General features: G+C 39.5%; 3 protein-coding genes across 9 annotated transcripts in view; 2 read left to right on the top strand and 1 right to left on the bottom strand.

The window, feature by feature from the left end:
• Nucleotides 1–26,182, bottom strand: part of LOC309718380 (SH2 domain-containing protein 3C-like) — a 49,864-nt gene that overhangs the window by 2,552 nt on the left and 21,130 nt on the right. Inside the window, exons 7-10 of the mRNA XM_082553535.1 lie at nucleotides 3,446–3,906; nucleotides 2,987–3,102; nucleotides 2,308–2,479; nucleotides 75–186 (exon numbers count right to left, since the gene is read on the bottom strand). Coding sequence (XP_082409661.1) covers nucleotides 75–186; nucleotides 2,308–2,479; nucleotides 2,987–3,102; nucleotides 3,446–3,906 — 861 coding nt within the window. The remainder of the gene's footprint in view (nucleotides 1–74; nucleotides 187–2,307; nucleotides 2,480–2,986; nucleotides 3,103–3,445; nucleotides 3,907–26,182) is intronic.
• LOC309718383 (UDP-glucuronosyltransferase 2A2-like) lies at nucleotides 5,184–13,246 on the top strand. 2 transcript variants are annotated; one of them, XM_082553540.1, is made up of 3 exons: nucleotides 5,189–5,254; nucleotides 9,513–9,652; nucleotides 11,515–13,246. In XM_082553540.1, the coding sequence occupies exons 2-3, from the start codon at nucleotides 9,592–9,594 to the stop codon at nucleotides 13,104–13,106; spliced, it is 1,653 nt and encodes a 550-aa protein (XP_082409666.1). In that variant the 5' UTR covers nucleotides 5,189–5,254; nucleotides 9,513–9,591; the 3' UTR covers nucleotides 13,107–13,246. The 2 variants fall into 2 exon arrangements, with proteins under 2 accessions (XP_082409667.1, XP_082409666.1); XM_082553541.1 differs by lacking the exon at nucleotides 9,513–9,652 and having other exon boundaries at nucleotides 5,184–5,254.
• On the top strand, nucleotides 17,772–25,775 carry LOC309718385 (UDP-glucuronosyltransferase 2A2-like). Of its 6 annotated transcripts, none has more exons than XM_082553546.1 (3): nucleotides 17,772–18,375; nucleotides 18,484–19,109; nucleotides 20,764–25,775. In XM_082553546.1, exon 3 carries the CDS (start codon nucleotides 23,138–23,140, stop codon nucleotides 24,716–24,718), a length of 1,581 nt encoding a protein of 526 aa, XP_082409672.1. In that variant the 5' UTR covers nucleotides 17,772–18,375; nucleotides 18,484–19,109; nucleotides 20,764–23,137; the 3' UTR covers nucleotides 24,719–25,775. The 6 variants fall into 6 exon arrangements, with proteins under 6 accessions (XP_082409672.1, XP_082409675.1, XP_082409671.1 ...); XM_082553544.1 differs by lacking the exons at nucleotides 17,772–18,375; nucleotides 18,484–19,109 and adding an exon at nucleotides 19,280–19,424 and having other exon boundaries at nucleotides 20,167–23,031; nucleotides 23,136–25,775; XM_082553549.1 differs by lacking the exon at nucleotides 18,484–19,109 and having other exon boundaries at nucleotides 23,136–25,775.

Raw genomic sequence — 26,182 nt, 5'->3', positions numbered from 1 at the left:
TAGCACCAAGATATGAGCAGGAATTGTTTCTCCATGCTTTTATCATGTGGTGTCGAGTTCAGGAGACGCTCTACCTCTTCCATCGTTCAGGCTCTTCATAAATGGCCTGAGAGTTTTTTCATAGAGAATGGCACCTTCTGTGTGCCGCTGCCGTAACGCCATCCAAGTCTCCTGCAGACGGGACACCTGAAAGACCGAAGAACAACACTATTGCTTTTGTGCCTTCCTCTCGTTTTGTATATATTTGTTTTATTCAATTTGTCTTACTATTTGTATTACCTGCACAGCTGAACCCACAATTGTTTGACAGCTAATCTTATAGAAATTGTCCCTGTCTTTATTTTTTTCAGTCTGAAAATATAGTTGAGATGTATATGATTCCTAAAAATATTCAGAGGTGATGTCTTTTTTTATGTAAAGACAGTTTTGAATATATACAGAAACTTTGCCAGAAAAGACAGGCCAAGTTAAAAATATATATTAACAATAACTAAGAAAAAATATAAAATGAAGAAACTTTTCTGCATTTGAGTTAATAAAATCACTGAAAGGTTAATAAGTTATCAATAAATGACTTTGCACCTTTTGTTTGAGGATGTGATGAAGCACCCTGATATCAGAATTGTGACATTTTACAGCCTGACACCTTGAGGCAGGGAAACCCAAAAGAAGGCCGAAGGCTAAATCATGTAAGCGATAACATTAAATATCAGTGGGCCTCTTAGCTATTCCTGAAATTAAGCATCTTCACTAAAGGTGAGTCACAGTAATAATAATAATAATAATAATAATAATAATAATAATAATGGATTGCATTTATATAGCACTTTTTGGGGCCCTCAAAGCGCTGTACAATTCCACTATTCATTCACTCTCACATTCACACACTGGTGGTGGCAAGCTACAGTTGTAGCCACGGCTGCCCTGGGGCAGACTGACAGAAGCGAGGCTGCCATATTGGGCCATCAGCCCCTCTGGCCATCACCAGTAGGCGGTAGGTGAAGTGTCTTGCCCAAGGCCCGGGGCTCGGACAGTCACATATTAAACAAATATGTAAGACTGCGGTCTTCCATTTGCGCAACATCTCTAAAGTTAGAAATATCCTGTCTCAGAGTGACGCTGAAAAACTAGTTCATGCATTTATTACTTCCAGGCTGGACGACTGTAATTCATTATTATCAGGATGTCCAAAAAACTCGCTGAAAAGCCTTCAGCTAATCCAAAATGCTGCAGCAAGAGTACTGACAGGGACTAGAAAGAGAGAGCATATTTCTCCTGTTTTGGCTTCCCTTCATTGGCTTCCTGTTAAATCCAGAATTGAATTCAAAATCCTGCTCCTCACATACAAGGTCTTAAATAATCAGGCCCCATCTTATCTTAATGACCTTGTAGTACCATATCACTCTATTAGAGCACTTCGCTCTCGCTCTGCAGGCCTACTTGTTGTTCCTAGAGTATTTACAAGTAGAATGGGAGGCAGAGCCTTCAGTTTTCAGGCCCCTCTTCTGTGGAACCAGCTTCCAGTTTGGATTCGGGAGACAGACACTAGCTCTGCTTTCAAGATCAGGCTTAAAACTTTCCTTTTTGCTAAAGCATAGTTAGGGCTGGACCAGGTGACCCTGAATCCTCCCTTAGTTACACTGCAATAGACGTAGGCTGCCGGGGGATTCCCATGATGCATTGAGTTTTTCCTTTCCAGTCACCTTTCTCACTCACTATGTATTAATAGACCTCTCTGCATTGAATCATATCTGTTATTAATCTCTGTCTTTCTTCCACAGCATGTCTTTTATCCTGTCTTCCTTCTCTCACACCAACCGGTCGCAGCAGATGGCCGCCCCTCCCTGAGCCTGGTTCTGCCGGAGGTTTCTTCCTGTTAAAAGGGAGTTTTTCCTTCCCACTGTCGCCAAAGTGCTTGCTCATAGGGGGTCATATGATTGTTGGGTTTTTCTCTGTATCTATGAAGCGCCTTGAGGCGACTTTTGTTGTGATTTGGCGCTATATAAATAAAATTGAAGTGAATTGAATTGAACCGGCAACCTTCCGGTTACAAGACGAACTGCCAACTCTTTGAGCCATGATTGCGCCCTTATCAGTATACACAGTAGGCAAGGGGTTACAGCCTCATGTTTGTTGTACTACGCTGTTCCATTAAGTCAATATTTGTTAATCTCTTACCTATACCCTGGTTTAACTTTACCCCGGGCAACCTTTGTTACACATCCCTTGCTCTTCCGGCTGTTTCCTGCGTGCTTCCCCTATCTCCATGAACACAAATAACCAAAGCTCCGTGCAGTGCATGTTTACCTGCGGAAGCTCCAAGGCTCTCATGACTGCAGCGAAGCCAAACATATTGCCCATTGTGCTCTTGAGCTCAGCAGCGATTTGGATGATTTTGTGAAGCAGGCAGGCTCGTTCTTCAGTCGTCCCCGTGCAGCCCAACACGTGCACAGCCAACATAATCGACATGGTTTGAAACCTGCAGGAATGTTATGTTATATCAGGTCATGTCAGCCCACACAGTGATCACACTTTGCTTAAAGAGGTCCTTAAAGTCAGAACAAGACTTCCAACAGCAGGAATAGGGAGACAACATTGAAAGGGAAAGCAGACATATGACTAAATAAATCACGTAGTTAAAAGAAGGCTAAAAAAAAGATGGAAAGAATTATAAATTACTATGAATAAATTAGGAATAACACACCATGTCATTGCTGTTGTGACACTCCTGTGTATAAATGCCCCACTTAACAGCAGAAAGTCTTATAGCCTGGTAACAAAGCCAGGTTGGTCTCTCTAGTCTAGTCTACTAACTTAATTAGCAGCATTATAGTTTATGGTTCCAGTTTGTAAAAACATTTGATAGTAGATAAATTTGCAGATAACTAAAAACCAACTTGGTGGACAAAAGTCTAATAAGGCTCATGTCAGATATACACCGTTCTATCACGCTAATGAACAGCTGAACTGGTTGAACAGTATTCACCTCTCCAGCAGGTCTAGTCTTAACTGTTGTCCATGTGGCAGCGTGAGCAGCTCCATCCCGGAGGTAACGCCCATCATTCTTTGCACCTCTGGCGTGACCTCCAGAATTCTGGCCACCTAGGAACACACACAGATGTAAGAACTGCTGCATTAGATTTCAGTTAGCGGAAACAGGATGAGCAGGAAAATACACTTTAAAATCTCCTGAAACATCTGCATGTTTTCACACATCAGTAACACTTTGATTTAGAAATGGTTTAGAATTTGCATTCAAACAAATACCCCATAGTTTACCTGTTATCACTAACGCATAGCTAGCCCTAGATTTCCTTCAGCATAGTTGCCACTGCGTTCAGACTAAAATAAAGAAATCCCTAAACCTTTCTGCAGAGCTGCAGTCCATCCTTAAAAAAGTCCCTATTACTTTACAAATATTGATTAGAGCAGCTATAAACAGTACCATGCAGTCAGCCTTGGTGATGTGTTTGGCCATTGTCCTGGGATCGACCTCCACCAGAAGCTCCTTCACCCTCCGCAGGACGCCCACTTCTAGAGGCTTATTCTCTTTTCCCATCAGTGGTGACTGGTACCTGCTGGGTTTGAAACAGGAGACCGTCTCCACCACAGGTGAAAAGTACACATTCCCATCCTCGGCCCTCAGTGGGTCGACTCCCGCTGACCCCTCTTCTGCCTGCAGCCTCTCCACATAGCTCTGAGGACCAGGGTACAGCTCTGTGTAGCAGCTCCCGTCTGCATGAGAGGAGGGAGAGACCTGGGTGTGGTGAGGTTGGGGTCTGTCAAGATGCTGTCTCTGTAGGGTGCTGCTGGGAGAGGGCAGAGGTTGGACGGTGTCCGAGCGCCTCGGCAGGGACGGAGTCACAGTGGGAGTCCGGCTGCTGGACGGAGTTCTGGATGTGGGGGCTGAAGAAGAAGGGAGGGAAAATTAGGAAAAAGATGTTTACAAATATTTATCCGAATAAAGCAGAATAAATATATACATTTCGGACACTACTTGAGATACATAATAAGAGGAAGTGGCACATTCTATGTGGATGATTATTATAGACTAATGAACCCATGACAATGAAATATACTGATAGAAATATCATCAGTATAGCTGATCACTGTGGTTAATAGTTTTGAACAATTAATTTAGGGCTCTAAGGCAGAGAGGAATATTATACCATCATGGCTTTTGGGTTGACTCATAGTTAATTAATGGTAAACTTTCATATTTGTGCGCCTCTTATTTTCACCTTAGTCTGTGTCTTGGTGTTTCCCTTTTCCAGTTTAGTTCCTGCTTTATTTTGAAGGATAATTTCTTTTTTGCTTTCTGCATTTTCACTTCCTTTCTGTCAGTTTATTTCTGCCTTCATTATTGTCTAGACTGAGTTTACTGGTGCCATGATATTTCTCTCCCCGATTTGGATCTTTACTTTCATGTCATTTAGTTTATTCACCGTCTTGGTTTCTTTGACTTCACTCAGTCATGTCAGTTAATATCAAGCGGCGCTGCTCAATTTGTTTTTTAATAAACAGAAATGTAGATTCCTTTTTATCTTTAATTGTTGTCTCTGACTGCAATTAATCTACCGTGTGAGGACATCCAGTAGAATCATGTGAATCATTTAATTAATTAGTCAATTAATAGGACACACCTACAGTATAATGTATCTTTTGAAGACTTGCATTAACTCTTTCGAACTCTATTGCAGCTTTACTTGGGAATTTTTTCTTGTTAATGTTTTTTTTCCTGATCATTAGCTCATGGCCTGCTATTTGTTTTAATGTGCAATTTATTTGTCTTGTGAAACAACACGTTCACTTTTTTAAGTCAGAGGGCGAGGTAATGAAGTTCATGTAGATGAACTCACTATTTGAACACACTGTTTGATTAATGCACGCCAATAACCTTCTACTTACATCACACTCAATTACAACAGTTTATTTCTATGTTGCCTCCAATTTTTCAATTACTTCCATTTTATCCTCAAATGTCTTCACCCAAAACCATTCATTCATTTCAGATACACTTGTCTTTGTCTATAGTAACCTGTAGCAACAGTATTATCTACTACATCTATAGATCAGAGTTCACAACATTTGATCCAGTTTTCTCTTATACAACCAACCTTGCTGCTGAAAACTACAAAAGGCTCTGAACCAGAGCCCGATGGCAGTCATTCACTCAGAGACCGGTGAAGCAGGCTGGACACACAACCAACAGGCTCTGGTTGAAACGTGAGATCTTTTTACAGGGACGCTCTAGGTAAGATCAGCAAGAGTTTTAGAAGATAAAATGGCATTTTAATGTAAACCCCAAATACCTTTAATGCTGTTTTAGAGCATTTCTTTGTGTAGTTACGCTGCGAGTTCTGTTCTGAAATATGCATGACCAACCAGCTAAGTAGTAGCATATGGATTCTCACAGAGGAACAGAATATTTCCCAGATGTCTCCTCTCAACAATAACAAGGCTGAGCTTTATGATTGCATGGAGGAATCTCACTATATAAACCATCCTCATTCACAGTCATAGTTTGTTCTGATCACAAGGAACAAAAGCAAGAAAAAGAATGAATTGTTTTGGAATCGGATGCATTTCAGCTTGGAAATTTGTTTTCTTTCGAAAAAAAGAAGGGAGCTTCAAAGGTCACACAAGTTCAGACTTTCTCAAATTAAATACAGAGAGAACATGGAGTTACTTTTTTTGATGCAAAACAAAGATTTTTCTTATAAAGTTTTGTTTTGATTATTTTAAATTCGGAACTAAGGAAAAAATGTTAAGTCTTGCAAGCACAAAAGGTCTTTTGACTGGTGGTGGTCAGAGGGCCCGGTGGCGCCAGTGTCCGGCAGCCTCGCCTCTGTCAGTGCGCCCAAGGGTGGCTGTGGCTACAATGTAGCTGCCATCACCAGTGTGTGAATGTGTGGGTGGATGACTGAATGTAGTGTAAAGTGCTTTGGGGTCCATAGGGACTAAGTAAAGCGCTATACAGATACAGTCCATTTACCATTTAACATTAATCAATGGCAGCTTTTACAATATTTATAATTGTTGCTTTATAATTGCTTTATAATTTCATACCCACTAATGCTGGCAGCTGTGAAACAGGGAACAAAAAACAGCTTTGTTGCCTGCTTTTAAACCTCCTGAGATTTAGAGGCAGGAATTTTCACACTGCAGTTGAACCAGTGAGCTGCAGAAAATCTGGAAGCTATGCAAGTATTAAAGTAGGGTGCCTCAGCTTAGTGAAAAACAACTGGAAATCTTTTGTAGAAAGACTGGTGGTGGTGTGAATCAGGGTGGTTTTAGCTATATGGCAACCTTTGCTGTCAAACATAAACTGAAATGACTGAGTTATATTATTTACTCAGATTAGTAATCTAGATCACTAATGATGTACATTATAAAATACCAAAGTATTTTACAATGCCACATTCCCAAAGTGAAATTACAAGGCTCAGAAGTTAGCTTTTTAAATACATCCCGACTTCTAATCAGGAAAATAAATTGGCCTCTTGGATTTAACTGTCATTCTTATGTTTAATAAGAATCACTAGATAGCATCTAATGTGTTCTTAAACATTCATAACTTACGTTTTGGTTGTCATCATTGCAAGTTGCAGAAATCCATTGTCATTTCTTGATCTGGAGTCACTACATCACTGCCAATATCTTCCAGTGTGTATGCAGGAAGGAATTTTTTTAATAATTTTTCTTTGTTTTTAAGTTCATAGAAACCCTTAAACTCAAGGCCCTTACTAAACAGAAGGAGAGATTTAACATCTTGACATCTCTGTCAGAATCTCTTTCAGAGATGTGCCATCCAAGCTTGCTGGCAGTGCTGCTATAACGTCACAGAGCACACGGTGTCTATTATTGTGTAGACATTTATAAATAAGAGCTTAATGAAGATGCTTAATTTCTTAAGAAATAAACAGGTGGCGTGATCTTTATCAAAAGTGGATGTTGCATCTGTGGCTAAACCCCTGTACCCAAAAACTTTAAAAATCTACTGTGTGTGAGGCTGTGTAAGTAAAGCTTGCCCTTTACATTTTATTACAGCTATTATTAAATGGAGAGTCCTCTTCACACACTGAGGTTAATTATGAAGCTCCACAGGCTTCTGTGCAAAGACCAGTTCTGTTTACATTATACGTGCTTTAGAAGACATAGCATACCACAGGTCAGCTCAGCAACATTTCGACTTTGGCTTGTTTTTTCTGGTTAACGTTAATTACGTAATTTAGAATTAAAGTTTAGTGTTCTTAGCATTTAGGATGGCCGTGGCGAGTAACTCGAGTGCTGTAAACATTTCATGAAACCTCATCAAAAGTTATCTGAGTTGGAAGGGTGGCTGTTAATAAGCCATTCTTAAGGAAGGAGAACAGAGAAAAATAAGGCTGAGGTGTGCCAAATTACACAAGAAATTGACTGGAAAAAGAAATCAGCTGTAATATGTCTTATGGAGTAATGAATCCAAATTTGAAATATGCATGGAAGAGGTCCGAAGAGAGATACAACAGTGAATGTCTATAGCCGTCTTTAACACAGCGTGGATACTCTACCGTGCTTTGAGGCTGGATTTCAGCCAGTGTTGTTGGAGCTCTTATCCAAATTAATCAAATTATGAATGTAGAAAAGTTCCACCAGATTTTGATCGACCATGTAATACCACGTAGTGTCTGATTGGCTTCAACTTCATTTTTCAGTACGACAATGATCGCAAACATACTGCCAATGTAGTCAAAGTATGCCTGGATGAAACAACGCATCAGTCATGGATTGATCTCTCCAGGGTTCGAACCTCAAGATAATCGAAGCGGTGTGGGATCATCTTGACAGAAAACAAAACAAAAGGCAGCCAGCATCCAAAGAAGAGTCTCGGATGTCTTTCAAGAAGCCTGCAGAACTAAGAAATTACAAGAAAGCTTACCTATTAGAGTTTAAGCTGTGTTGAAGAATGAAAGGCAGCTTTAACTGAACAAAAGGGGAAAAAAATCCCACATTGACAGCTAACTCAAGAGACAAAAAGCATTAGAACTCAAGTCATTACCTTACTTAAGGATAAATAAGTTAATTAATTACATTAATGCATAAGCAGAAAATAACCTACAGTAACTGCTTTGCGATATGGAAGTGCAAAAGACAACTGAAAGGGAGGATAGTTTCTATATATGTGGTTTCTATTAAGGGACAGAGGAACAATAAGAAACGATAAGAAATCAAGGACAAGGAGTGTGGTGTAGATAAGTGAGGAAATCCGATCATTACTACAAATTTAGTTGAAATTTAAATATTTTAACTATGGTGTGTGAGGTGGGCCCCTGGGTGCCTCCTGTGAGGGCTGTCTGTTTTCCACATTCTGCAACGGTAAAATACGACTTAGAGGCGGATATTTGTTTTACTTTATGGGCAACAGTTGTTCTTGCTCGCCTCCTGTTGACAAAACTCGCCTCATGGTTGACTCTGAGAAAAAAACTCTTTCTCACAGAGGGGAATAAACTTATTCGAATATAATAATAATAATAATAATAATGGATACTTTATTGATCCCCATGGGGAAATTACTTGTTTTTCTCTGCATTTGACCCATTCACTCAGTGAAGCAGTGGGAAGCCCACTAAGCAGGCGCCCGGGGAGCAGTGTGTAGGGACGGTACCTTGCTCAGGGGTACCTCAGGGTAGCCGTTAAGTGGATTCGAACCGCCGACCTTCCAATCATGGGGCGACCACTTTACCTACTGAGCTATCCCTGCCCCCTAATATGAGCTTTTTTCCACTAAGGCTTATTTTATGGGGAGATGTACGAAATTATTTACCGGGTTACAAGCAATGATAATATCGGCTGTTGACTCCTCAGCGTCATCATTTTCTGTCTATTGAGAAAACCCATTGTAAAAGTAATGAAGAAAAAAACTCTACCAAGGAGCAGGCTGCGCAAAAGCTACCTCATATAGATGTTTTAATAATAATAATAATTTTTTGGAGGACGCGTTATAGGTTATAAGCATTGAGAAAAAACTGATATCTGCTGTCTCATTCCTCCTTGACCCGCGGTGTGTGTGTGTGTGTGTGTGTGTGTGTGTGTGTGTGTGTGTGTGTGTGAGAGAAACAAGAGCTCCTGTCACGGCTATTATGGTTTGTTTTTCAGTCTCTTGTAAAAAGGACTCTCAAAGGGAAAAGTAGTATTCACTAAGGGATATTTATTCATTTTTACACATAGGCAGCCTGTAGGTTACAAGCGGATAGAAAGTTCTTATTTTCATCACAAGCTATGGCGTATCTTAAAGGTTTTTTTACTGCGTCTGTATTATAGGAAAATAAAATACTATTGAAAGAAACGGTTCTCTACAGGAAGTCACTCTTTATTCCCATTACAAACGCCGGTGCAGCTTAAGAAAGTAAAATTACATCCGCTATTGTAAAAAAAAAAAAAGAAATACAGAGAAAATTGTCATAATATCGAAACAGAATTCAAACTATGAGTTTGTGGAAAACTAACTGCCGCTCTGTCTCTCTATACAGCACAGAGTCAACTGCTGCGTCACCGCTGTGCTTCAGGAACCCTCTCTGATCTCCCCCCAGCAACCATACCCCTCCCCTCATGCTTAGGGAACATGACGCATCAGGTCTGAAAATGACTAGACACTTCCGGAGTATTTCCGGTAGGGTCATAAGGTCCGGATCGAGGCCTTCCATAGTAAATATGCTGTATTTGAATATGTCATATTCAAAGCCTTCTTTGGGAGAGCAGATTTCTTCGCCGTCCAAGTACACAGGAGCGCTGCTGGGCTGCAGAAGGAAATCCATCTTGCGTCTGTGCCTTAGAAATTGTGCTCCTCCTCTCTGCTTTTATTCTCCTCCCTCTAAAAACTTTTTTCTTTTTTTTCCCAACAACAGGTGCCGCGCTTCCGGGGGTTCCCCCTCCCTTCTCCGGATGCAATTCGTCACGCTTAGGGGATCAAATTACACACTTCCGGGGGGGGAGGGGGGAGGTCAAAAGGTCATGATTAGGGCCATCAATCAAATCGGATCAAATTTTGTCATAAGCTGTAGGGAGTATCTCTCTAACTAGTTAAAACATATATTCAGGATTTATTAAAGTTTTCCATCTGACACCTATTTATTATGCAATTTTTCTTTTTTCATTGAGGGATAATTGAAGTCACTATTTTTGTCAAGTTTCAGCTTTACCATTTTGTTACATGAAACATTTTAAAAGTTCTTATTGTTTTTACTCTTAAACCTTTTGAGGTCGAAGTCATCATCAGCAATGACCCCCAACCCCGAGTAGTATTTATTTAAAACTGTTTCCTAAGGTTTTGATCATCAGACGAAAAACTACTAAACATTCTCACTGACGATATATGAAAAACTATGAAGGGTTAGGTTTAACGTGATTACCTTTCATGAAGCACTAACGTCTTATTTGCTGCATGAGTAAAGTGAAGTATTGGACTGTATCACTTTACTGGAAGAACGTGAAAGCTGAAGAATTTGTTCAAACTGGTCTTATCCTGAAGAACAGAAATTTTCCATCACTTTCTAATAAGAAATAAAGAAGCTTATCGGTGTTTCCTTACATTATTTAAATTGACCTGAATCAATGCAAGTTTTTAGTTATTGAAACCAAAGAAGACTTGTAGAACAATCTCATAGTGTTTAGAGTTTCACTTTAGTTTTTCAAATTCACCCGCATTTCATTATTTTTTTTTTTAATTTAATTTATTTTTTTCAAATGTTACAGTGAATTCTGCCTTTTTTCCCCTCATATTTACACTTTAATTAAGATCATATGAACAGTCTGGGGTTCCACACCACAATCACCTTTACTGTGCAACATGCTCGTCTCTAGCTCCCAAACTTCTTGTCAGCCTCTATTTACTGAAGGAACACAAACTTTAACTTATCTCTTAAAAGAAAACATTACTGCAGATAATGAGCAAAGTCATATTTAAAAACAAAAAGTAAAAGATTAAATGTTTAACATGAATATTCATAAGAATCAACGAAGTTTACATATATAAATGTTGACTCTAGAATTCAAATCAAGTACAAAAAGGTTTAGCTGATTGTAACGTTTGAAATGAACTAATCAAGAGGACAAGTTTCACGTTTTTTGTTGGAATCATTGTTTAGTCATACAGAAATTATTTCCTGTTTTGCTGTTTCTTTGTGACTACGGTGTTAAAAAGGTATGAAAATTTAGCGGCAAAGTCACTAACTTATCAATAATGAGATCAACAGTAGGAGATACTCACTGCTGTGAGTAAGAGGCTCATGACTTTAAGATAATAATCTACATCTATAACTTAACCTTTAAATCTGAGTTTTTATCTTAAAAGCCAAAACCAAAGCAGACCTGGCAAATACATCTGACCTCCAAATTTATATATTGGCCAGTCCATATTTTCCCAACTTAAACTTTATCTCAGGTATATCTGTCATTAGTTATTAGGGTGATACAAGCTCTTGAACTCAAACCATTTGCTTAAGAAATAATCTAACATCTTGACATTTTTGTCAGAATCTCTTTCAGAGATGTGCCATCCGAACTTGCTGGCACTTGCAGTGCTGCTATGCTCTACATTGTTGGTAAATGGAGGGAAAGTCTTGGTGTTCCCTGTGGATGGAAGTCACTGGATCAACATGAATATCATCATCGCAGAGCTTCACTCCAGAGGTCATGAAGTCACAGTGGTGCGGCCAAACGACACCTGGTACATCAAGTCAGAGTCCCCTCACTACAAGACCATCACTATAAATTCCTCAACCGGATTTGATGAAGAGCGCTTTGGGGGATTTGTTATGAAAACAGTAATCATGCGTCGACAAGGTGCTTCACTGTGGACTCGATTATCAATGGAGCATGACTTAGTGAAACAGATGTATCAAATACATGTCAAGGTGCTTGAGATGGTGGAGGGAATGTTTGAGGATACCAACCTGATGCAGAGCCTCCGTGATGCCAAATATGATTTGGTTCTGACTGATCCTACGATTGGTACAGGTGTTCTTATGGCTCACCGTTTGGGTCTTCCACTTGTCTTTAATGTCCGATGGACTATTCAGGGTGAAGGCCATTTTGCAATTGCACCTTCCCCACTCTCTTACATTCCCATACCAGGGACAGAGCTGACTGACAAGATGACTTTCATTCAGCGTGTCCAGAATATGCTCTACTTTTTCTTCTTAACTTTACAAAATTGGTATATGACAGAACCAAACTACAAACCATTTGTCCATCGTCATTTTGGCAGTGATGTACATTACATGGAGCTGTTTCAGTCAGCAGACATCTGGCTGATGAGAAACGATTTCACCTTTGAGTTCCCTCGACCCACAATGCCAAACATTGTCTACATGTCAGGATTTCAGTGCAAACCCTCCAAGCCCCTGCCTAAAGAGCTAGAGGACTTTGTGCAGAGCTCAGGTGAACATGGTGTCATTGTGATGACACTGGGGTGTGTGGTGGAAAAACTTCCAGAGGACATCGCTGAAGACATTGCTGCTGCTTTTGCAGAACTTCCTCAGAAGGTGATTTGGAGGCACAAAGGCAAAAGACCATCCACCCTTGGTAATAACACGCGAATCTTGGACTGGTTGCCCCAAAATGACCTCCTGGGTCACCCCAAGACCAGAGTGTTTGTGGCCCATGGAGGCACCAATGGGATACAGGAGGCCGTTTACCACGGTGTGCCCCTGGTTGGCCTGCCACTTATGTTTGACCAGGCTGATAACTTCTTCAGGATGAAAGCAAGAGGTGTGGCCAAAGTCCTTGATATTGCAACAGTGAACAAAGAAAACTTCTTGGAGGCGCTAAAGGAGGTACTCTACCAACCATCCTACAGGGAGAAGATGAAGGAGCTGTCCAGCATCCAAAGAGATCAGCCTATGAAACCGCTGGACCGAGCCATGTTCTGGATCGAGTTTGTCATGCGGCACAAAGGAGCGGCGCACTTAAGGACGGAGTCTTACAAGATGTCCAGCATCCAGTACTACTCAATCGATGTGGCAGCCTTTCTGCTGGCAGTTATTTTGCTAGTATTTACCATTTTTGTTTCAGCAGTCAGGTTTCTGATGTGTAAGTTTTACAGAAACAAAGTCAAAAAGGAATGATGATTTTTATGCTTGTCATCTGTTCTCTATTCAGGAGAAGGACAGAGATAAATTTGTACTGGTAGTGCAACAAACCTGAGTGTGTGCTCAGCGCAGCAATGCAAATCTCACAATTGTCTAATAAACTCGGTTTAATCACATTTCAGATGTGTTTTTGTTGTTGTTTTTTTTCAATCTTAAAAACTTAAAATGTATATAATTTTCAGTGTTTTTCAGTAAAAAGTTAGAAAATGAGGCAAGTAAATCAATAAATTAGTTACGGGTTTAAATTCATGTGACTTAGAATATTTTGCTGTTGTAAACACTTTAAGAATCACCACATTTCCTAAAATTGTCTAACAGTTAAACAGGGAGATAATTAAATTTTCCTACACCCGTATGGTGATGATGTTTAAACCTTCATTAAGAGCACATAAGAAGATTTTGGCCTCATGCAGTGCTCAACTATAGAACATATTTTATTATATGTATTGTTGTAGAAATATTACAGAATTTGATGGTGATATTTTTCATGTGCATAAAAAAAACTTCTGTAACCTGACCAACATATTGACAGTAATATAGAAACAGTGTGCAAGTAGCTGAAATTCACTGTGTACGGTATATTTTTCCCACTCTATTTCAAATGGTGCTGGAATAGAAAATAAAGTAAGTTGAAATCTAATACAACTATTTTGGTGCACTGAATTACATATTACCATAGAACACTATTGATCACTTTGTTGATTTAAAAAATATATATACAGCAATGTCTCCATTGTTACATTTATTTTTAACTTAACTACATTTAACTACAGAGCCCCACAAGAGACATTGGAGGAAAAAAAAAATAAAGATGAACTTCAGTGAAATCTCGCAAAATAGGCTGCAATCCTTCACAGGTCGCATTTGAAGGCCGAGTCGGTGTATCCTTCGTGGCCCAACCTATCCCAGAATTCATAACACGGCCCAGCCAATTCCAGTTTCTAACAATGGCGGCAAATATCTGGACTTTTTATCAAGACATCAATTATTTGCAAAAGTGCGCCGATGTTTTCGGAGACATCTGTTACCCACCAGCTCAAAGCTGACCGGGAAGTCGAGGCCCACTAGAGCTGGGGGGAACACCGTACTCGCAAAAGTTTTGCGAGATCTCACAGAAGTTCATCTTCATTTTTTTTTCTGCAATGTCCCGTGTGAGGCTCCGTATTTAACTACTTGAATCATATATTCAGGATTTATGAAAGTTTTTCATCTGACACCGATTTATCGTGTGAGTTTTCTTTACAAGTCAAGTTCTTATTGTTTTTACTCTTTAACTTTTTGAGGTCTAAGTCATCACTGGCAATGACCCCAACCCTAACATTAACCCTATGCAAACAGAATATGAGTAAAGTGATATATTGGACTGTACTACTTTACTGGAAGAACGCAAAGGCTCACGAATTTGCTCAAATTGGTCTCATCCTGAAGAACACAAATATTTGGTCACTTTCAAATAAAAAATAAAGACGCTTATTGGTTTTTCCTAAAATTATTTAATTTGACCTGAATCAATACAAGTTTTTAGTTACTGAAACTAAAGAAGACTTCAGGGAACATTAAAATGGTTAACAATTTAAAGCTGTTCTGCAGCAATGGAGGTTGATCAAGCCTTGAAAGCTGGTGCTACTAATTCCTACAGGTGTCCCAACTTTTCTGGATCACTTGCACCCCCCTCTGTCTGCATAAAAGCAGTGTAGGAACACACTGTGTTACCAGACCCTAATGAGCATCTGTCAGTGCGCCCCAGGGTGGCTGTGGCTACAATGTAGCTTGCCATCATCAGTGTGTGAATGTGTGTGTGAATGGGTGGATGACTGGATATGTAAAGCGCTTTGGGGTCCTTAGGGACTCGTAAAGCGCTATATAAATACAGGCCATTTACCATTTTGAACAGTATTGTACAGCAGAAAGCAGTGTGTTGCTACAAAAATGGCGAGAAAAAGACAATTAACAGTGGAAGAGAGCCAGACCATCATAGCAATTAAAAATGTAGGTCTGTCTTACAGAGAAATTGCAAATAAAGTCAAGGTGTCAGTGAGTACAGTTTCCTTCAACACCAAAAGGCACTCAGAAACTGGGCAAACTCTGACAGGAAGAGGTCTACTCTGGCAGACCCAAAGCCACAACTGAATCAGAGGACAAGTTTCTGAGAGTTAACAGCTTGAATGATAAGCGGCTCACAGGACAACAGCTTCAAGCACAGCTTAATGTCGTAGTAAGCAAGTCTCAGCTTCAACTATGACAAGAAGACTTTGAGCTACAGGTTTGAAAGGACGAGTTGCAGCAAGAAAGCCATTGCTAACGTGTCATAATAAGACAAAAAGGCTTGCCTGGGTCATGAAACGCCACCATTGGACCACTGAAAACTAGAAGAAGGTATTATGGACTGACGAATCAAAACTTGAAATCTTTGGTTAATCAGGCAGGATCTTTGTACGCCATCGAGTAGACGAAAAGATTGACTTTGACTTTGACTGTGGAACAAAGTCAAAGTCAACTTTATTTGTCAATTCTGCCACATGTACAGGACATACAGAGAATAGAAATTTCGTTACTCTCAAACCCTAGATGAAATAGCAAATGAACATTTAAATATAAGAGAGTGATTAAAAAATGCAAATAAAATAAATTAAAAAGTAAAAATTTAAATAAATACAATACAATTTAACAAGAAAGCTATGCAATATACAATATACAATATTCAGGTAAGGGTAAATGACATTGAGTGTAAACCAGGCAGAGTAGTGCAAATAGGCAAATAGTGCAAATGGAGATTTAGTAATATACGGTAAGAGATAGTATAACAACAAAGTCTTATGAGGTAATGGCAGTCCAATGCTCCACAAAGTGACTGGTAACTGGTGCAGGCCAGTGAGTGAGTCAGAGAGAGAGAGTGTGTGTGTGTGTGTGTGTGTGTGTGTGTGTGTGTGTGTGTGTGTGTGTGTGTGTGTGTGACAGAGTTCAGTGAGACCATGGAGGAGAAGAGGGGAGAGGGGGCAGAATCGGGAGGGAGTTAAGCTTCCTGACAGCCTGATGGATGAAGCTGTCCTTCAGTCTGCTGGTCCTGGCCTGGAGACTCCGCAGTCTCCTCCCTGACGGCAGCAGCTTGAAGAAGCTTTACATTGGGTGCGTGGGATCAGCCGCTATGCAAAGGGCTTTTTTAGTGAGACGGGTGCTGTAAATGTCCTGGAGGGAGGGGAGAGAGACACCAATGATCCTCTCTGCAGCTCTCACTATGCGTTGGAGGGTTCTATGACAGGACGCATTGCAGGCTCCAAACCACACAGTGATGCAGCTCGACAGGATGCTCTCGATGGTGCCTCTGTAGAAAGTGTACATGATGGGGGCTGGTGCTCCTGCTCTTCTTAGTTTGCGGAGAAAGAAGAGACGCTGCTGTGATTTCACTGTGATTTCACAGTGTGTGCCATCCACTGTCAAACATGGAGGAGGAAGTGTGACGGTCTGGGGCTGTTTTGCTGGATCCAGGGTTGGTGATTAGGACAGAATGAGCAGCACCCTGAAACAAAACAGCTACCACAGCATTCTGCAGTGCCATGCAATACCTTCTGCGCCTAGTTGGTCAGAGGTTCATCTTACAGCAAGTATTAGGAAAATATATTTTCTAGTATTTATTTGCTGTGTATTTTGTTTTATGCATTGAATAACAGGCCAGTATATTACAGGCCACTTTTCAGTTATAAACTGTGTCATAGGTCATTGCTTAGCAGAGATGGGCAGTAACGCCTTACTTGTAACACTGATTACTTTTTTCAAGTAACGAGTAAAGTAAGGGATTACTATTGCAAAAACGGTAATTAGATTACCGTTACTTTCCCATAGGAACGCTGCGTTACTGCGTTACTAAAACCGTGATTTTTTTGTCAGAATGTCTCACGACAGTGACGTAAGCGAGTGCGCTGTTAGTGACAACAGCTGTGTGCAGATCAACAATGGATCATATATCGAGTGCAGAGAGAGTATGAGCGTGCAGCGTTTAAAGCGTGGAAGTACTGACCTTACTTTGAGTTTGATTCCATAAAAAATAACAAAAACATTAGCGTCCATCGTGCGTGGGAAGAAAACTTCTTTTTACAGCGAAAAAAACCCCAAAACTTCCAAGCAAGCACCAAGTGCACAACGAGGTAATGGGAAATTCACAGAGAAACTCGCGGATTCTTCAACTGACCGCGGCACACCTGCACCAGGGTAAACCTCCGCCTCCCACAGTCCTGCTTTACAGGTGAAAATAGAGCAACAGGACCGCTGAGTCTTTGACTTTATTTATTTTCTGCTGTGTTTTACTTGCATCTATTTGAAAGAGTGAGTGTAAACACAAAAAATATTTTATTTTATGTGCGGGAATGTGTAGAAAATAGGTTTAAATGTTAAACTAATTTATTCAAGTCAGAGAATGTTGCATATAATTAAATTTTTACTTGATGCATAAAGTTAAAAGATTAAAACTGATAAAACAAGTTAAAAAAAGAGACTTTTCCATTTGATTACATTTTGTATGATGGATTATGTAGAAAAAATAGAATTGGGCTGAAAGATCTATCACTTTATCACCTATTCAGGTTGTAAATCGTGTTTTTAAAAAGTAACTAAGTAATTATTACTTTTGAAAATAAGTAATCAGTAAAGTAACGGGATTACTTTTTGGGGGAAGTAATCAGTAATTAGTTACTGATTACTTTTTTCTTTTTTCAAGTAACTTGACCAACACTGTTGCTTAGCAAGACTGAAACTGTGCAGAATAGGAAGCTGCAGAGTTGCAGAGAGCATGGCGTGCGTTTGCTCTGCTAAGAGAGAACAAAAGGAAACCCTGGGGCAAGAGGCAGTTAAGAAAGATTTCTAAGTAATTGCATAAGATCACGGAAAAAGGAATTGTGTCTTACTGTCACTAACGGTAACTGATGCGTGTTATGTTATCTGCTTACACATGAGGGGGCGTGAAACCTGACATATAAAACAGTATGACGTGTGCTTCCTCTTTGAGATCTATGCAGAGGGTGACGTTGTGTACATCTCCCACATATGTGTTTAATAAATAATTGTTGTTGACTGGACTTGATCTGAGTATTGGTTGTTTATTCTCAGCACATCAAAAAAGAATCGGGACAGTTTTTGGTGTTTCTGCCCGGTTGATGTGAGTCTGAGTGTTAAATTGAGGAGGACAGAGTCCAGTGTCAGACGGACAGGAATCAGCAGATCAATCGGGTGGACGGGGCCCACTAAATTAAAGGTAAGCACAACCTTTTGATTAATAACTGAATTGTGCTGAATTGGAAAGCTAAACTAAATTAGCACTTTCGTTTGTGGTACTGAATCTGATACATATCTGATGTTTTAGAAAGTGACTGCTGTTTGAATGGTCATGTCGCGTTACGTCACTGACACAAGACAGACGCCAATTATCAGCACCGCAGAAGCGCCCGAGAAGACATCGTGAACGCTTCCTGGCCATCCAGTGAAACATGAACATTTTATTTGTACTGTATAATCTGCAGATTCTGACAGAAATCTGCAACTATCCTTTGAAGCACCGCTCCTCTCTAAAACAGCAATAAGGATAATTATTAGGCCATATGTAAATAACACCATAACTTTATAACTTAAAGCACAATTGGAAAACAAAGTCCGAAACAACTCTTTACATTAAGGGCCATCAGTCAAACAATACTGTTTGGTCTGGGTCTAAACAGAGCGCGTTGTGTGACGTCTTCTTTTGCGCATGTGGGCCTCTTTGAGGGTTCACACTAGAGCACGTTTGCTGTCACATTTTATTTGTAGTGTGAACAAGCAGACAAAAAAAATCGGATTAGATCAAAAAATCAGAATTGAGCATTAAGACTTGCAGTGTGAACGCAGCCTTAGTTGGAAACTGTGGTCCTTAGACTGAGTGTATCAAAGCAACGAGGATGTGGTTCTGATTGTGTTGTTTTTGTTAGACTCAATACAGACGAGTGAAAGCTAGATGTAACCCACATCAGATTTGTGGGTTGTGCTGCTGCATAAGGTTGGAGGTGTAATTTTCCCTCCCCGCCGCTAGGAGGCGAGTATGCCTTGAGATGACTTTCTGTTAGTCAACATTTCCTGTTGTGGAAGCCATTACTCACGAGGCAACCGCTACTCACGAGGCAACCGCTACTCACGAGGCAACCGCTACTCACGAGGCAACCGCTACTCACGAGGCAACCGCCAAATTAGCTGAAAGATCCTGGATCTGAGATCTGTGAAATACGGCCGTGGGAAGCTGCGTCAGCTGGACGAGCTATCTCACCACGAGCTCCGGTAAGGGATGCTACATGAATGTTAGCACCATAAAGACATGTAGTTGACTGCTGTCAATATATTTTCTGCTTTAAAAAATAAAACCAGTCGGAGTTGTGATATTTATGTTTAAAGTACTGTAAGATCACTGATGTGCAGATGTTTAATTTTAAGTGCTAAAGTATACATTAGAATGTGCCCAGCTAACCGCTAGTATTAAGTTACTGCTTAGCGATCTCTGTGTTCTAACATTACTGTGATTCATCTGAGTTTGTTAGCTTTCCAAAACGTTGGAGAAGCAGTAATATTGTCATGTAGTGCTTAAATGCACCCTTTCAGTTTTGTTGACTTAGAAGTTAATTCATTTGATGAAGATGCAAAAAGTTCATAAAATGTGATTATAAAATGTGAGGGATCTCATTACTCTGTTGAATGTGTTAATGTTTAAAGAAGTTGATATATTTTTCTGAGAAATAATTCAGGTTGAAATATCTGAAAAAAGAACAGTTAAAAGCAAGCTGTTAAAAGGATAAATATGGGAGAGTGAATCTTATAAGTTTATTTATTCCCAAAAGGGTAAATATAAGGTATATTTTCTGTTGCACTAAGACCTTGTGTGATGTAACTCAAATTATTTTAGGATGGTTGAGACATTGTATAACTAAAATAATTTGTTATACTTGAGCAATACTTGACTGAAAGACGAGTGATGGAAGAAGAATAGATAAAATAGTAATGTATGCACTCTGCACTGTGTGCATAGATTGGTTTTTGACCAGGACTGGATCATTTGAGATCTGAACCCTGTGGGTTCAGTGGCGAGCCAATCCCGAGAGAGTGACTGTCGACGGACCCGAGTGCGGTGTGGCCAGCCGTGGGATCCATCTTCAGCGAACCTCAGGACTATTACTACCTTCCTTGATACAGATAAGACTAACACTTTAAAAATCGACCCGGGTAGTGTTCGAACCAATGGACAGAAACACACACACAAGGAACTCTAATTTCTCTTTCTAAAGAGAAGTGGACTGAGCAACGGGAGCGGAAGCTCTTTAATTGAAACTCTTTGGAGAATTTCCTTAAAGAGGATGTTGTTTTGATTTTATTTTTGGGCCCTTTAATGTGCGTTTGTGCACTGTAGGAAGCCGGCTTTAGACAGGCAGGGTTTGTAAACTTTACAACTTTCAATACAGTTTCTACTCAAATCACATCTATTCTATCATTGTGTGGTTCCTTCTCTGCTGATCCTTTCAAGGCTCCATAGTCTTACCTAGAACTTTCTGATACTGGTCCAAAGTCGTCGAGACAATAATTTAATGCATATCTCATGTTGTTTAATTGTAATACCTGTTACATAGAGCTGGGTGTAAGTATTATTCATTCATCTCTCCTCACTATTCCCCCTGCTTAAGGGCACAACATTAGGTTTCACATGATTACATTTAATGAAGGACTAAAGACTTATTTGCTGCATGAGTAAAGTGAAATATTGGACTTTACCACTTTACTGGTAGAACATGAAGGATCAAGAATTTGCTCAAATTGATCTTATCCTGAAGAACAGAAATGTCTGTCTCTTTCAAATAAGAAATTAAGAAGCTTATTAGTGTTTCCTTACATTATTTAATTTAAACTGAATCAATGCAAGTCTTTAGCTACTGAAACCAAAGAAGACTTGAATATGGGCTCAAAATGTGGTCATAAATATTTTGTACTTGTAAAAAAGATTTGTATGTGTAAAAAAGATTTGTGTGTGTGTGTGTAAAAAAGATATGTATGTGTAAAAAGAATTTATGTGTGTGTAAAAAAGATTTGTATGTGTAAAAATGATTTGTGTGTGTGTGTAAAAAAGATTTGTGTGTGTGTGTGTAAAAAAGATTTGTATGTGTAAAAAGAATTTGTATGTGAGTAAAAAAGATTTGTGTGTGTGTAAAAAAGAATTTGTATGTGAGTAAAAAAGATTTGTGTGTGTGTAAAAAAGATTTGTATGTGTAAAAAAGATTTGTGTGTGTAAAAAAGATGTGTGTGTAAAAAAGATTTGTGTGTAAAAAAGATTTGTGTGTGTAAAAAGAATTTGTATGTGTGTAAAAAAGATTTGTGTGTGCGTAAAAAAGATTTGTGTGTGGACTTAGAAAAAAAACCCCTGCAAGTTACAAGTGCGAATTTTGACCCTATTTTTCTTCCTTTCATCTGATTGGTCAATGTCATGTCAATCACAAATGTAACAATCCAATCGGAGAACAGATGGGTTTGGCTGTTGGAGGGGCGCTTTTTTGAACTGCAGGTCCTTGAAGGGTGATACAGTTTGAAGCTGCAGGATCTCTATATAAATATCCGATAGCAGCTAGGTCCCCTAACTTTCAGTAGCTGTTGAAAGGATAAAGTTGTGGTATATCAGTGGTTAGAAATACCATTATTACTTTAGGATTAGTTTAACACAAAGTCAGGGCTGACCCAGGACCATTGCTGTGAGTCACAGTGCGCAGCATAAAAGTCATTTCACATCGGACGCAGGATGTGCTGCTAATGCTAACTGCTAACTAAAAGCAAAGGATCCAGAATTTGTTGCGCTGGCTGCTGGGCTCTGTGGGTTTTTGCAGCAGCTCTACCTGTACTAGATGCACCTGCTCCTTGTCTTTTCTATCTCTGACTTTATGTCCTCTACAAGAGTTTCTGGTTTTTTTGCTGGTTCCTCAAATGTTCAATAAAAACATGTATGCTAATTCATAACGAAGAAAGCTTTGTAATGAAGACTGTCATTTCCAAAACACTGCCCGCCCCCACCCCGCGGTCCGCAGCGCTGTTGAAAAGGCTGTGGAAGTCCCTGTATTAAACACGTAGACCTATGACACAAAAATCACCAAACTCGGACGACCACAGACTGTTTTCCTTCGTGGTGATGAAGGAAAACGCTGGGTTGGCATGTAAAAGGGCATTTATTCCCTTCAAAGACCTGCAGTTCAAAAAAAGCGCCCCTCCGACATCCAAACCCATCTGTTCTCTGATTGGATTGTTACATTTGTGATTGACATGACATTGACCAATCAGATGAAAGGAAGAAAAATAGGGTCAAAATTCGTACTTGTAACTTGCAGGGTTTTTTTTTTTCTAAGTCCACACACAAATCTTTTTTACGCACACACAAATCTGTTTTACACATACAAATCTTTTTTACACACACACACAAATCTTTTTTACACATACAAATCTTTTTTACACACACACAAATCTTTTTTACACATACAAATCTTTTTTACAAGTACAAAATATTTATGACCACATTTTGAGCCCATACTTGAAGGACAATCTCATAGTGTTTAGAGATTCACTTTAGTTTCTTATTTCTTATTTTGCTTTTTGTGACTGCGATGTTAAAAAGGTATGAAAATTTAGCAGCAAAGTCACTAACTTATCACTAATGAGGTCAACTGTACGAGATGCTCACTGCTGTGAGTAAGAGGCTCATGACTTTAAGATAATAATTCACATCTTTATCTTAACCTTTAAATTTACGTTTTTATCTTATCTAAGCCAAAACCAAAGCAGAGCTGGCAAATACGTCTGACATCCAGTGGTCAAGTTTAAATATTGGCCAGTCCATATCTTCTCAACTTAAACTTTATCTCAGGTATTTCTCCTTATTTATTAGGGTGATTCAAACTTTTAAACTCAAACTCCATCTCCTCATAAGAGATGATCTAACATCCTGACATCTTTGTCTGACTCTTTCAGAGATGTGCCATCCAAACTTGCTGGCACTTGCAGTGCTGCTATGCTCCACATTGTTTGTAAATGGAGGGAAAGTCTTGGTGTTCCCTGTGGATGGAAGTCACTGGATCAACATGAATATCATCATCGCAGAGCTTCACTCCAGAGGTCATGAAGTCACAGTGGTGCGGCCAAACGACACCTGGTACATCAAGTCAGAGTCCCCCCACTACAAGACCATCACTATAAAGTTCTCGAATGGTTTTAACAAAGAGCACTTTGAGGCATTTGTAATGGAAACACTAATCATGCGTCGCCAAGGTGCTTCACTGTGGACTCGATTATCAATGGAGCATGACTTAGTGAAACAGTTGTATCAAATGCATGTCAAAGTGCTTGAGATGGTGGAGGGAATGTTTGAGGATACCAAGCTGATGCAGAGCCTCCGTGATGCCAAATATGATTTGGTTCTGACTGATCCTGCAATTGGTACAGGTGTTCTTATGGCTCATCGTTTGGGTCTTCCACTTGTCTTTAATGTCCGATGGACTATTCAGGGTGAAGGCCATTTTGCAATTGCACCTTCCCCACTCTCTTACATTCCCATACCAGGGACAGAGCTGACTGACAAGATGACTTTCATTCAGCGTGTCCAGAATATGCTCTACTTTTTCTTCTTAACTTTACAAAATTGGTATATGACAGAACCAAACTACAAACCATTTGTCCATCGTCATTTTGGCAGTGATGTACATTACATGGAGCTGTTTCAGTCAGCAGACATCTGGCTGATGAGAAACGATTTCACCTTTGAGTTCCCTCGACCCACAATGCCAAACGTTGTCTACATGTCAGGATTTCAGTGCAAACCCTCCAAGCCCCTGCCTAAAGAGCTAGAGGACTTTGTGCAGAGCTCAGGTGAACATGGTGTCATTGTGATGACACTGGGGACGCTGGTAGAAGAACTTCCAGAGGACATCGCTGAAGACATTGCTGCTGCTTTTGCAGAACTTCCTCAGAAGGTGATTTGGAGGCACAAAGGCAAAAGACCATCCACCCTTGGTAATAACACGCGAATCTTGGACTGGTTGCCCCAAAATGACCTCCTGGGTCACCCCAAGACCAGAGTGTTTGTGGCCCATGGAGGCACCAATGGGATACAGGAGGCCGTTTACCACGGTGTGCCCCTGGTTGGCCTGCCCCTTTTGTTTGACCAGGCTGATAACTTCTTCAGGATGAAAGCAAAAGGTGTGGCCAAAGTCCTTGATATTGCAACAGTGAACAAAGAAAACTTCTTGGAGGCGCTAAAGGAGGTACTCTACCAACCATCCTACAGGGAGAAGATGAAGGAGCTGTCCAGCATCCAAAGAGATCAGCCTATGAAACCGCTGGACCGAGCCATGTTCTGGATCGAGTTTGTCATGCGGCACAAAGGAGCGGCGCACTTAAGGACGGAGTCTTACAAGATGTCCAGCATCCAGTACTACTCGATCGATGTGGCAGCCTTTCTGCTGGCAGTTACTTTGCTAGTATTTACCATTTTTGTTTCAGCAGTCAGGTTTCTGTTGCGTAAATTATTTTACAGAAACAAAGTCAAAAAGGAATGATGATTGTGTTGCAAAATTTGTAACCACTTTCGTTTCTGAAAATGAGCTCAATATAAATGTCTTTTGAATTTTCATCTTGTCAAGTGTGAATACAGATAAACAAGACAATGTTGCTGACTGACATTACTGATTATGTATAATCTTTATAATCCATACATGTACCCTTCAAAAAGTTAAATGAAATTAAAATGTAATTACAGGAAAAAAAACATTCGCAATTTGGCCATTATATTTACCATAATACAGACACAGTGTGCAATATATATAATGAAAACCATACTGTTGCACTGTCTTACCTGTCAGCATTAATCACAATCTGTCAGGATTGGTTATTTAAGAAAATGGCTAAATGTTTTTATTGCTGATGTAATTATTAATCTTGCTATATTAATAATTACTACATGATTTTGGGATTTCTGCTATCTAATTAGTTTGCAGCTTCAAAAAACACAATTTAAATTCTTAATAATAGTTTTGTCTTTTAAACCTTTGATGTCTACAAATGTTTGGACACACCTTCTCATTTAATGGGTTTTCTTTATTTTCTTGAGTATTTACATTGTAGACTCTCTGTCAAGGCATCAAAACTATGAATAAACACATACCGAATTTAAACAAAAAAGTGTGAAATAACTCAAAAAATATTTTTGATTTTAGATTCTTCAAAATAGCCTCCCTTTGCTTAGATTACTGCTATGCACACTCTTGGCATAATCTTGTTCAGCTTCATGAGGTCATGCGAAATACTTTTCCGACAGTCTTGAACGAGTTTCCAGAGATCACAAGCACTTGTTGGCCTTTTTGCCTTCACTTTGCTGTCCATATCATCCCAAACCATCTCAATTGGGTTTAGGTCAGGTGACTATGGAGGCCAGGCCATCTGGCACAGCACTCTATCACTCTCCTTCTTTATCAAATAGCCCTTACGCAGCCTGGAGGTGTTGTTTAGGTCATTGTCCTGTTGAAAAATAAGGACAATGACCTATATCTATCTATCTATCTCTCTCTCTCTCTCTATATATATATATATATATATATATATATATATATATATATATATATATATATATATATACACACCTTTATCAACAGCCTGATGTCTTTATTAGAATTCCTGATTATTCTTGCCCAGATCTTGTTATACTTTGCTCTTTTTTCTGTTTCCTTGTTCCTTTTGTGTTTAAAACATTGAAATATAAATATTCTTCATTATACATTATACATAATCATACATTAAACTCAGAGACCCATCCTTGCATTAAACATCAGCTAGATTACAGCAACTATGTTTGTGTCCAGCCTGTCCACTGTCATGCTTCTCTTAAGACTGAACTAATGCACATTTAGTATCTAAATTCTGGATAAGGAAACACTTTAAGCTTTGAATAAATTTTGAATGATTTCTTTTAACTCTTACTATTCATCAGATGTCATCTTTTACTGGAAAAGCAAAATGACTACATT

This window comes from Aulonocara stuartgranti, assembly GCF_965226115.1.
Source record: "Aulonocara stuartgranti genome assembly, chromosome: 12".
NCBI classification, from domain to species: Eukaryota; Metazoa; Chordata; class Actinopteri; order Cichliformes; family Cichlidae; genus Aulonocara; species Aulonocara stuartgranti.
This window is presented reverse-complemented; position numbering and strand designations above follow the sequence as displayed.

Bases quoted from the DNA above. Each gene is read 5' to 3' on its own strand.
- LOC309718383 (XM_082553540.1), top strand. From the start codon at position 9,592: ATGCTTAGGGAACATGACGCATCAGGTCTGAAAATGACTAGACACTTC. The intron at 9,653-11,514 runs GTAGGGTCATAA...CATTTTTGTCAG, and splicing joins ACACTTCCGGAGTATTTCCG to AATCTCTTTCAGAGATGTGC.
- LOC309718385 (XM_082553549.1), top strand. From the start codon at position 23,138: ATGTGCCATCCAAACTTGCTGGCACTTGCAGTGCTGCTATGCTCCACA.